The sequence below is a fragment of the Pristiophorus japonicus genome, chromosome 7, assembly GCF_044704955.1.
Source record: "Pristiophorus japonicus isolate sPriJap1 chromosome 7, sPriJap1.hap1, whole genome shotgun sequence".
Taxonomy (NCBI): domain Eukaryota; kingdom Metazoa; phylum Chordata; class Chondrichthyes; family Pristiophoridae; genus Pristiophorus; species Pristiophorus japonicus.
Genome location: NC_091983.1, coordinates 167,106,810 through 167,119,552, shown reverse-complemented (window position 1 = coordinate 167,119,552; position 12,743 = coordinate 167,106,810). Strand labels below are relative to the sequence as shown.

At 43.4% G+C, this 12,743-nt stretch overlaps 2 protein-coding genes across 5 annotated transcripts in view; one reads left to right on the top strand and one right to left on the bottom strand.

The window, feature by feature from the left end:
- Positions 1-12,743, top strand: part of rps12 (ribosomal protein S12) — a 383,736-nt gene that overhangs the window by 211,601 nt on the left and 159,392 nt on the right. The gene's annotated exons all lie outside the window — the stretch shown is intronic.
- The window catches only part of slc18b1 (solute carrier family 18 member B1), a 131,061-nt gene that overhangs the window by 37,960 nt on the left and 80,358 nt on the right, over positions 1-12,743 (bottom strand). For all 4 annotated transcript variants that reach the window (XM_070885541.1, XM_070885544.1, XM_070885540.1 and 1 more), the window contains 2 exons: positions 9,192-9,348; positions 2,750-2,886 (listed from right to left, as the gene is read on the bottom strand). In XM_070885541.1, the coding sequence (XP_070741642.1) occupies positions 2,750-2,886; positions 9,192-9,348 (294 nt within the window). The remainder of the gene's footprint in view (positions 1-2,749; positions 2,887-9,191; positions 9,349-12,743) is intronic.

The window sequence follows — 12,743 nt, the reverse complement described above, 5'->3', positions numbered from 1 at the left end:
GCAGGCAGGGAAATGGAGCTGAGTCCATGATCAGATCAGCCATTATCTTATTAAATGGCGGAGCAGGCTCGAGGGATCAGGTGGCCTGTTCCTATTTCTTATGTTCTTGAGGGCAGCGAGCCTGTTCTACCATTACACTGAACATACAACAGAGAAACAGGCCATTTGCCCAACTGGTCCATGCCGGTATGTATGCTCCACATGAAGTGTTGGCCACAAGCTCGACACCGGGTGGCGCCATTGATGGTAGATGGCCCGAGGCTAGGTTGGGAGGCAGTCATGAGGAAGGTGACTTCCAAAGTTATTTTAAAAGATTAAAAGTTGATAAAGGTTCCCAATTTATTTCAAAAGTTTCGAAGAGTTGTTAAAAATCTAAGATATATATCAATAATCGATTATAAAAGTTTTCCCAGTTTAAAAAGTTTCTAAATGTTGTTAAAAGTCAAAGATGTAGGTTAATAATAAATGTTCAAAAGTATTTCGGTTGAGAGTCTAAAATGTAAGTTTTAAAACTTGTCAGTCTCCGGTTCAGCTGCTGAGGTTGGGCCGCGCCTCCGGTCGATATCCCACTGAAGGTAGAAGGTGAGCTGGTCTGAAGGTGCTGGTGTCGGTGGTCTAGGCGCGGCTGGTGACCCTGGAGCTCCGCTGGGCTGGAGTCCCTCCTACCTCGGTGTCTCCGCTAGGTTGGAGCCCCTGCTCTCTCTGTGTCTCCGCTAGGCTGGAGCCCCTGCTCTCTCTGTGTCTCCGCTGGGCTGGAGCCCCTGCTCTCTCTGTGTCTCCGCTGGGCTGGAGCCCCTGCTCTCTCTGTGTCCCAGCCAGGCCGGAGCCCGCGCCCCATGGCGTCCCCGCCGGGCTGGAGTCCCTGCCGGGCTGGAGTCCCTGCACTCCTGGTGTCCCTGCTGGGAATTCTTCTCTGCACCGGCCGCTTCTGTCCCCGGCCGAAGGGACTCTGCACCGGCCGCTTCTGTCCCCGGCCGAAGGGACTCTGCACCGGCCGCTTCTGTCCCCGGCCGAAGGGACTCTGCACCGGCCACTTCTGGCCCCGGCCGAAGGGACTCTGCACCGGCCGCTTCTGTCCCCGGCCGAAGGGACTCTGCACCGGCCGCTTCTGGCCCCGGCCGAAGGGACTCTGCACCGGCCGCTTCTGTCCCCGGCCGAAGGGACTCTGCACCGGCCGCTTCTGTCCCCGGCCGAAGGGACTCTGCCAAGTTGCCATAGTTGCCCGGGAACTCAGACATTGACATTGCCGCCCTAAGCGAGACCCGGCAGGCAGAGGAAGGCCAGTTGAAGGAACATGGTGGTCTTAACTGCAGTGACGAATCCTTGCATGTCATGGCTGTCGGCCAGCTGCTGGATCTTCTGTGCTTTCTCTACCCATCATCTATTCTTTAGGTTGCAGGGTTCTTTTGGACCTTGGCCTTCAGTCGCCTGTAGAGCTGCTTTGCTGCTCCCGAATTGGGATGCTGCTTTAAGTTCAGAAATGCCTTGTGCTTGCGGCTTATTAGCTCCTGGATCTCCTGGTCGTTCTCGTCAAACCAGACTTGGTGTTTCCTAGTTGAGTGACCGAGCGTCTCTTCGCAGGCACTGGTTATGGTAGCCTTGAGGGCAGACCAGGCGCTGTGGGCACTCTGCATAATGGGATCATCAAGGGTTGCCATGTTGGCAGTGAGGCGCTGGTTGTATAGGACTTTCTTAACTAGGTCTTTGAGTGCCCCAGCATTGATTTTTCTGCGGCACTGTTTGTTGCCGTCGCTGCTTTGGGGCTATATTGATGTTAATGACAGAGCGGATTAGGCAGTGGTCCGTCCAGCAGTCGTCGGCTCCTGTCGTGGCGCAGGTGATGCGCACGTCTTTGCAGTCCCTCGCTCAGACGATGACTACACTAAAGACGTTATATAAATACAAGTTGTTGTTGTTAAATGCATCTATGCTATTCGCCTCAACTACTCCTTGTGGTAGCAAGTACCACTTTCTAACTACTCTGAGTAAAGAAGTTTCACCCGAATTCCTTTTTGGATTTATTAGTGACTATCTCATATTTATGACCCCGAGTTTTGGATTCCCCCGCAAGCGGAAGCAACATCTCTGACTACCCTATCAAACCCTTTAATACTTTTAAAAAGGTTCCTCCTAAACCTTCTCTTTTCTAGATAAAAGAGCCCCAGCCCGTTCAATCCTTCGTGATAGTCATACCCTCTCAGTTGTGGTATCATCCTTGTAAATCTTTGTTGTATCTTCTCCAGTGCCGCTATATTCTTTTTGTAATATGGAGACCAGAGATGTGCACAGATTAAAATATCAATGAATATGCTTATATATTATTCTGTATATTTGTCAATGCAGCAACTTTTCAATATTAAAAAAAAATCCTCCATCTGACATTTTCAAATGTTTTGGATAAATATTAATTCTATTAGATCATGACTGATCTGGATCTCAACTCTATTTACCTGCCTTTGATCTATATCCCTTGATTACCTTACTTAATGTCAATCTCAGTCTTCAAATTTTCATTTAACTCAACGTCCACAGCGTTTGGGAGAAGCGAGTTCCAGATTTCCACTACTCTTTATGAAAAAGTGCTTCCTGATTTCACTTCTAAATAGCCTATCTCTAACTTTTAAGGTTTTGCCCTCTTATTCTAGATTCCTCACCACAGGACATAGTTTCTCTGTTTCTACCTGATGGAATTATTTTGTTATTTTAAACACTGATTAGATCAAAAGGATTTCAAAAAAGGAATACTCACCTTTTCAATAGCGAACAATGATACGGTGGGATCCAGGAACCCAATACATGAACTTATAGAAAATATAATCAGGCATACAAAAGTTACTTTGGGGAGTGCAAGTAGCTTCCAGAATGAGGCATTGCTGACAATTCCATCTGAAAACCAATGACCTTGATTAAAATATTTTACATCGTCTATTCTTGCAAGTATAATAGCCACAATTATATAACTACTCTGGTGTTACTCTGGTAAATGAAGAATTAATAAAGTGTATGTGGGATGGTTTCTTAGACCAATATGTTGTGGAACCAACCAGGGAGCAAACTATTTTAGATCTGGTAATGTGTAATGAGTCTGGATTAATTAATGATCTTCTAGTGAAGGATCCTCTTGGGAAGAGTGATCAAAGCATGGTAGAATTTCAAATTCAGATTGAGGGTGAGAAAGCTGGGTCTCAAACTAGTGTCCTGAACTTAAATAAAGGCAATTACAAAGGTATGAAGGCAAAGTTGGCTAAAGTGGACTGGGAAAATAGATTAAAGTGTAAGATGGTAGATAAGCAGTGGCAAACATTTAAGGAAATATTTCATAACTCTAAGCAAAGATATATTCCAGTGAGACGGAAAGACTCCAAGAGAAGGATGAACTATCTGTGGCAAAGTAATGAAGTAAAGGATGGTATCAAATTCAAAACAAAGACAAACAATGTTTCGAAGAATAGTGGAAAGCCAGAGGATTGGAAAATGTTTAGAAACCAGCACAGGACGACTATAAAAAATGATAAAGAGAGAGAAGATAGTTTATGAGAGTAAACTAGCAAGAAATATAAAAAGAGACAGGAAGAGCTTCTACAGGTGTATAAAAAGGAAGAGAGTAGCTAAAATAAATGTTGGTCCATTAGAGGATGAGATTGTGGAATTAATATGGGAAAAGGGGAAATGGCAGAGACTTTGAACAAATATTTTGTATCAGTCTTCACGGTAGAAGACACTAAAAGCATCTCAAAAATTGATAATCAAGGGGCTATGTGGGGGTGGGGGGGACTTAAAACAATCTATCTGATGGGGAAGCTAAAAGTATATAGGGTTAAACTGAACATCTTCTAGTTAAACAATATGGCAGAGGCAAGCTGCATGTACACAGGATGTCACATCTCAAGATTAAGGGTAGACAGCGGCCTTCACGATGGTGTAAGGAACCAGCTACTCAACCCGTGACTGTGGTCCGATGGGCTCCCCAGCTCCAACTCCTTGTTGTACAGCACCTAGCTTTTGCATTCAAAACTTATTTGTGCACACAACCACCCGGAACACGTCCGTATATGATGTGGGACAATACAATGTAATCCCTATAAGAACATAAGAACATAAGAATTAGGAACAGGAGTAGGCCATCTAGCTCCTCGAGCCTGCTCTGCCATTCAACAAAATCATGGCTGATCTGGCCATGGATTCAGCTCCAATTACCCGCCCGCTCCCCATAGCCCTTAATTCTTTTATTGGTTAAAAATCTATCTACCTGTGACTTGAATACATTCAATGAGCTAGCCTCAACTGCTTCCTTGGGCAGAGAATTCCACAGATTCACAATCCTCTGGGAGAAGAAATTCCTTCTCAACTCGGTTTTAAATTGGCTCCCCTGTATTTTGAGGTTGTGCCCCCTAGTTCTAGTCTCCCCAACCAGTGGAAACAACCTCTCTGCCTCGATCTTGTCTACCCCTTTCATTATTTTAAATGTTTCTATAAGATCACCCCTCATCCTTCTGAACTCCAACGAGTAAAGACCCAGTCTACTCAATCTATCATCATAAGGTAACCCCCTCATCTCCGGAATCAGCCTAGTGAATCGTCTCTGTACCCCCTCCAGAGCCAGTATATCCTTCCTTAAGTAAGGTGACCAAAACTACACGCAGTACTCGAGGTGCAGCCTCACCAATACCCTATACAATTGCAGCAGGACCTCCCTGCTTTTGTACTCCATCCCTCTCACAATGAAGGCCAACATTCCATTCGCCTTCCCGATTACCTGATCCACCTGCAAACTAACTTTTTGGGATTCATGCACAAGGACCCCCAGGTCCCTCTGCACCTCAGCATGTTGTAATTTCTCCCCATTCAAATAATATTCCCTCTTTTACTGTTTTTTTTCCCCCAAGGTGGATGACCTCACACTTTCCGACATTGTATTCCATCTGCCAAACCTTAGCCCATTAGCTTAACCTATCCAAATCTCTTTGCAGCCTCTCGGTGTCCTCTACACAACCTGCTTTTCCACTAATCTTTGTGTCATCTGCAAATTTTGTTACACTACACTCTGTCCCCTCTTCCAGTTCATCTATGTATATTGTAAACAGTTGTGGTCCCAGCACCGATCCCTGTGGCACACCACTAACCACCGATTTCCAACCCGAAAAGGACCCATTTATCCTGACTCTCTGCTTTCTGTTCGCCAGCCAATTCTCTATCCATGCTAATACATTTCCTCTGACACCGCATACCTCTATCTTCTGTAGTAACCTTTTGCGTGGCACCTTATCGAATGCCTTTTGGAAATCTAAATACACCACATCCATCGGTACACCTCTATCCACCATGCTCGTTATATCCTCAAAGAATTCCAGTAAATTAGTGAAACACGATTTCCCCTTCATGAATGCATGCTGTGTCTGCTTGATTGCACTATTCCTATCTAGATGTCCCACTATTTCTTCCTTAATGATAGTTTCAAGCATTTTCCCCACTACAGATGTTAAACTAACTGGCCTATAGTTACCTGCCTTTTGTCTGCCCCCTTTTTTATAAATATGATGCTCTAATTGTAAGACGGTGGTGGCAGACAGCCATACCGCTCCCCTGCTAGCTTGTAATAAAGGTCATTTCAATTGAACTCAACATCCGACTCTGAGTGGTGATTTCCCACAACTATCACTAGACAAAAAAGTACTCGGCAAACTAATGGGACCAAAGGTGGACAAGTCTCCTGGACTTGATGGCCATCATCCTAAGGTCTTAAAATAAGTGGCTGCAGAGATAGTGGATGCATTGGTTGTAATTTACCAAAATTCCCTGGATTCTGGAGAGGTCCCAGCAGATTGGAAAACCGCAAATGTAACATCCCTATTTAAGAAAGGAGGGAGACAGAAAGTAGTAAACTATAGATCAGTTAGCCCAACATCTGTCATTGGGAAAATGCGAGAGTCCATTACTAAGGAAGTAGTAGCAGGACATTTGGAAAATCATAATGCAGTCAAACAGAATCAGCATGGTGTTATGAAAAGGAAATCATGTATGACAAATTTACTGGAGTTCTTTGAAGATGTAACGAGCAAGGTGGATAAAGGGGAACCAATAGATGTCATGTATTTGGATTTCCAGAAGGCATTCGATAAGGTGCCACATAAAAGGTTACTGCACAAGATAAGAGCTCAAGGGGTTGGGGTAATATATTAGCATGGATAGAGGATTGACTAACTGAAAACAGAGAGTCAAGATAAATGGGTCATTTTCAGGTTGGTAAACTGTAATCTAGTAGGGTGCCTCAAAGATTAGTGCTGGGGCTTCAACTATTTGCAATCTATATTAATGACATGGATGTAGGGACCGAGTGTAATGTAGCCAAATTTCGTGATGAAACAAAGATAGGTGGGAAAGCAGGCTGCGAGGAGGATGCAAAGAATCTGCAAAGGGATTATAGATAGGCTAAGTGAGTGGGCAAAAATTTGGCAGATGGAGTATAATGTGGGAAAATGTGGAGGTTATCCATGTTGGTAGGAAAAATAAAAAAGCAAATTATTTTTTAAATGGCGAGAGATTACAAAATGCTGAGGTACAGAGGGATCTGGGGGTTCTTGTACATGAAACACAAAAAGTTAGCATGCAGCTATAGCAAGTAATCAGGAAGGCAAATGGAATGTTGGCCTTTATTTCAAAGGGGATGGAGTATGGAAGTAGGGAAGTCCTGCTACAACTGTATATGGTGTTGGTGAGACCACACCTGCAGTACTGCGTACAGTTTTGGTCTCCTTATTTAAGGAGGGATATACTTGCATTGGAAGCAGTTCAGAGAAGGTTCACAAGGTTGATTCCTGAGATGAAGGGGTTAACATATGAAGAAAGGACCTGTACTCATTGGAGTTTAGAAGAATGAGAGGTGATCTTACTGAAACGTATAAGCTTCTGAGGGGGCGTGACAGGATAGATGCTGAGAGAATGTTTCCCCTCGTGGGAGAACCTAGAACTGGGGGGCATAGTTTCAGAACAAAGGGTCGCCCATTTAAAATGAAAATGAGAAGGAATTTCTTCTCTCAGAGTGTCATGAATCTTTGGAATTCTCGACCCCAGAGAGCTGTGGAGGCTGGGTGATTGACTATATTTAAGGTGGAGACAGACAGATTGTTGAAAGATAGGGGAGTCAAGAGTTTTGGGGAGAGGGCAGGGAAGTGGAGTTGAGGCCAAGATTAGATCAGCCATGATCTTATTGAATGGTGGAGCAGGCTCGAGGGGCCAAATGGCCTACTCCTATTTTTTTATTTCTTATGTTCTTAATTACAGAATGTCTAACATTTTTAACCTTTTATTACAAACATCTATTTTTAGACAATATAACATTTTGTTTGCCTTTCAAATTGCTGCAAGTGAAAGCAGCAATAACAACGTTTAATCGTCAATTATGCTTTGACCGCCCCTCATCCACTTCGAGGTAATTATAAAATTAATGCACTTAATTTGCTTAGTTGCTATGCTTTTGATCTCCAATTTATGCCTTGCACTCTTAATATCTTCAAGGTTATTTTAACACTGGTTGCATCCATGCATCATCACTTCCAGCAACTAACACGAGAAAACAATCAGGAGCAGAAACACAGGCTAATTTTCCCTAAACTTGGGGATTCAGCCTAACTAGATTAATTAGATGGATTCCTGGAATGAGAGGGTTAATAAAAACATAAGTAGAAGCAGGAGTAGGCCATACAGCCCCTCGAGCCTGCTCCGCCATTTAATACGATCATGGCTGATCCAATCATGGATTCGGGTCCATTTCCCTGTCCGCTTCCCATAACCCCTTATTTCCTTATCGATTAAGAAACTGAGTATCTCTGTCTTAAATTTATTCAATGACCCAGCTTCCACAGCTCTCTGAGGCAGTAAATTCCACAGATTTACAACCCTAAGAGAAGAAATTCCTCCTCATCTCAGTTTTAAATTGCCGGACTCTTATTCTAAGATCATGTCCTCTAGTTCTAGTCTCCATCAGTGGAAGCATCCTCTCTGCATCCACCTTGTCAAGCCCCCTCATAATCTTATACGTTTCGATAAGATCACCTCTCATTCTTCTGAATTCCAATGAGTAGAGGCCCAACCTACTCAACCTTTCCTCATATGTCAACCCCCTCATCTCCGGAATCAACCTTGTGAACCTTCTCTGAACTGCCTCTAAAGCAAGTATATCCTTTCTTAAATATGAAAACTAAAACTGCACGCAGTATTCCAGGTGTGGCCTCACCAATACCCTGTATAACTGTAGCAAGACTTCTCTGCTTTTATACTCCATCCCCTTTGCAATAAAGGCTAAGATTCCATTGGCCTTCCTGATCACTTGCTGTACCTGCATACTATCCTTTTGTGTTTCATACACAAGTACTCCCAGGTCCCGCTGTACTGCAGCACGTTGCATTTTTTCTCCATTTAAATAATAACTTGCTCTTCGATTTTTTTCTGCCAAAGTGCATAACCTCATGCTTTCCAACATTATATACCATCTGCCACATTTTTGCCCAGAGGGTTGTCTTATGAGGAGTGATTGAGCCTATACACTCTGGAGTTTAGGAGAATGAGAGGTGATCTCATTGAAACATACATGATTCTGAGAGGCTTGGCAAGATAGGTGCTGAGCGGTTCTGGAGAGTCTAGAAGTAAGGGACATAGCCTCAGGATATGGAGTCGGCCAATTAAGACTGAGATGAGGAGGAATTTCATCGCCCAGAGTGAAGTGAATCTTTGGAATTCTCTACCCAGAGGGCTGTGGATGCTCAGTCATAGAGTACATTCAAGGCAGAGAGAGATATAGATTTTTGGACTCTAGCGATCAGGCGAGAAAGTGGAGCTGAGGTCGAAGATTAGCAATGATCTTATTGAATGGTGGACCAGGCTCAGGGGGCGCCATATGGCATCCTCATGCTCTTATTTCTTATGTTCTTATAATGGCCCTACCACTGCTCTGCAACCAAACAACTCAGTAGAGATCTGGGTTTATTTCACTCAGCTATTTACTGTCTTAACCAGCTGAGCTATTGAGTGAATTACTTTATTTTAAAATGGTTGTAATCACAGCCTTGTAATTCCCAAGGAATTTCCAAATAACAATTCTTTGGACAGCAAGGTGTTAAAATACTTGCCTGTGAGATCCATCCCAATAAAAGTAAACTACTTGTCTACAGAAAAATTTAAATGCAGAGTCTTACCGTATCTTGGTAAAGTACACATGTTCCAAGGAATTATTAAAAAAATTGCACACCCTAATGCAATAAAAGGAACTTCAAATCCAAATAACTGGTACAAAAAGCCCCCAATAGGCGGGCCTATTGCTAGGCCAAGCCCAGTGAATACTTCCATAGAGCCCTAAAAAAAAAGATGGTTTGTAGTCTGTTAGTGTCTTAATTTGCTAGAAATATAAAAATTAGACAAAATTTTGTAATTTTCTTTTAACAAAATGTGATCAGCTCTAACAGTATTTCCCCTTCCAATGTTCTGTTCTTCCTTCCCAAATGGCAAGGTACTGTGCCACTAGCCTTCAATATCTCACTCAAACCAGCATTAGTCATTCATTGAGCGTTGACAAGCTAGTTGCCTGTAGGATCATCATAATGGAAACCAATCCTGTCCTGAGGTACTGTTGGGAGAAATAGCCTATCAGGGGAAGGCAGCAGCAGCCAAGTTCATGGCACCATGGGTGGCTCTGCTGCACAGGAGGGCAGGAAAAACAGTGGGAGAGCTATAGTGGTAGGAGATTCTATTGTAAGGGGAATAGATAGGCATTTCTGCGGCCTCAATCGAGACTCCAGGATGGTATGCTGCCTCCCTAGTCATCTCAGAGTGGCTGCAGGTCATACTGGAGGGGGAGAGTGAACAGCCAGTTGTCGTGGTGCATATAAGTACCAACGATATAGGTAAAAAAATGGGATGAGATCCTACAAGCTGAATTTAGGGAGCAAGGAGTTAAAGTAAAAAGTAGGACCTCAAAAGGTAGTAATCTCAGGATTGCTACCAGTGCCACGTGCTAGTCAAAGTAGAAATAACAGGATAGTTAAGATGAACACATGGCTTGAGGAATGGTGCAAGAGGGAGGGCTTCAAATTCCTGGGACATTGGAACCGGATCTGGGGGAGGTGGGACCAGTACAAACCAGAGGGTCTGCACTTGGGCAGGACTGGAACCAGTCCTAGGGGGAGTGTTTGCTAGTGCTGTTGGGGAGGGGTTAAACTAATATAGCAGGGGGATGGGAATCTATGCAGGGAGACAGAGGGAAGTAAAATGGGGGAAGAAGCAAAAGGTAGAAAGGAGATAAGTAAAAGTGGAGGGCAGAGGAATCAAGGGCAAAAATCAAAAAGGGCCACATTACAACATAATTCTAAAAAGTCAAAGAGTGTTAAAAAAAAAAAGCATGAAGGCTCTGTGTCTCAATGCGAGGAGTATTTGTAATAAGGTGGATGAATTAGCTACGAAGATAGCTGTTAACGGATATGATGTAATTGGGATTACGGGGACATGGCTCCAGGGTGACCAAGGCTGGGAACTCAAGATCCCGGGGTATTCAACATTCAGGAAGGATAGACAGAAAGGAAAAGGAGGTGGGGTAGCGTTGCTGGTTAAAGAGGAAATTAATGCAATAGTAAGGAAGGACATTAGCTTGGATGATGTGGAATCTATATGGGTGGAGTTGCAGAATTCCAAAGAGCAGAAAACGATAGTGGCAATTGTGTACAGACCACTAAATAGTAGTGAGGTTGGGGATGGCATCAAACAAGAAATTAGGGATGCGTGCAATAAAGGTACAGCAGTTATCATGGGTGACTTTAATCTACATATTGATTGGGCTAACCAAACTGGTAGCAATACGGTGGAGGAGGATTTCCTGGAGTGTATAAGGAATTGTTTTCTAGACCAATATGTCGAGGAACCAACTCGAGAGCTGGCCATCCTAGACTGGGTGATGTGTAATGAGAAGGGACTAATTAGCAATCTTGTTGTGCGAGGCCCCTTGGGGGAAGAGTGACTATAATATGGTAAAATTCTTCATTAAGATGGAGAGTGACACAGTTAATTCAGAGACTAGGGTCCTGAACTTAAAGAAAGGTAACTTTGATGGTATGAGACGTGAATTGGCTAGAATAGACTGGCGAATGATACTTAAAGGGTTGACGGTGGATAGGCAATTTCAGACATTTAAACATCACATGGATGAACTGCAACAATTGTACATCCCTGTCTGGCGTAAAAATAAAACAGGGACAGTGACTCAACCGTGGCTAACAAGGGAAATTAGGGACAGTGTTAAATCCAAGGAAGAGGCATATAAATTGGCCTGGCCAGAAAAAGCAGCAAACCTGAGGACTGGGAGAAATTTAGAATTCAGCAGAGGAGGACAAAGGGTTTAATTAGGAGGGGGGAAATAGAGTATGAGAGGAAGCGTGCAGGGAACATAAAAACTGACTGCAAAAGCTTCTATAGATATGTGAAGAGAAAAAGATGAGTGAAGACAAATTTAGGTCCATTGCAGTCGGATTCAGGTGAATTTATAATGGAGAACAAAAAACGGCAGACCAATTGAACAAATACTTTGGTTCTGTCTTCACTAAGGAGGACACAAATAACGTTCCGGAAATAATAGGGGACCGAGGGTCTAGCGAGAAGGAGGAACTGCAGGATATCCTTATTAGTCAGGAAATTGTGTTAGGGAAATTGATGAGATTGAAGGCCGATAAATCCCCAGGGCCTGATAGTCTGCATCCCAGAGTACTTAAAGAAATGACTCTAGAAATAGTGGATGCATTGGTGGTCATTTTCGAACATTCTATAGACTCTGGATCAGTTCCTATGGATTGGAGGATAGCTAATGTAACCCCATTTTTAAAAAAAGGAGGGAGAGAAAACAGGGAATTATAGATCGGTTAGCCTGACATCAGGAAAATGTTGGAATCAATTATTAAAGATGTAATAGCAGAGCAATTGGAAAGCAGTGACAGGATCGGACCAAGTCAGCATGGATTTATGAAAGGGAAATCATGCTTGACAAATCTTCTAGAATTTTTTGAGAATGTAACAATAGAGTGGACAAAGGAGAATCAGTGGATGTGGTGTATTTGGACTTTCAAAAGGCTTTTGACAAGGTCCCACACAAGAGATTAGTATGTAAAATTAAAGCACATGGTATTGGGGGTAATGTATTGACGTTGATAGAGAACTGGTTGGCAGACAGGAAGCAAAGAGTAGGAATAAACAGGCTCTTTTCAGAATGGCAGGCAGTGACTAGTGGGGTACCGCAAGGTTTAGTGCTGGGACCCCAGCTATTTACAATATACATTAATGATTTAGATGAAGGAATTGAATGTAATATCTCCAAGTTTGCAGATGACACTAAGCTGGGTGGCAGTGTGAGCTGTGAGGAGGATGCTAAGAGGCTGCAAGGTGACTTGGACAGGTTAGGTGAGTGGGCAAAATCATGGCAGATGCAGTATAATATGGATAAATGTGAGGTTATCCACTTTGGTGGCAAAAACAGGAAGGCAGAATATTATCTGAATGGTGACAGATTAGGGAAAAGGGAGGTGCAACAAGACCTGGGTGTCATGGTACATCAGTCATTGAAAGTTGGTATGCAGGTACAGCAGGCGGTGAAGGCGGCAAATGGTATGTTGGCCTTTATAGCTATAGGTTTTGAGTGTAGGAGCAGGGAAGTCTTACTGCAGTTGTACAAGACCTTGGTGAGACCTCACCTAGAATATTGTGTTCAGTTT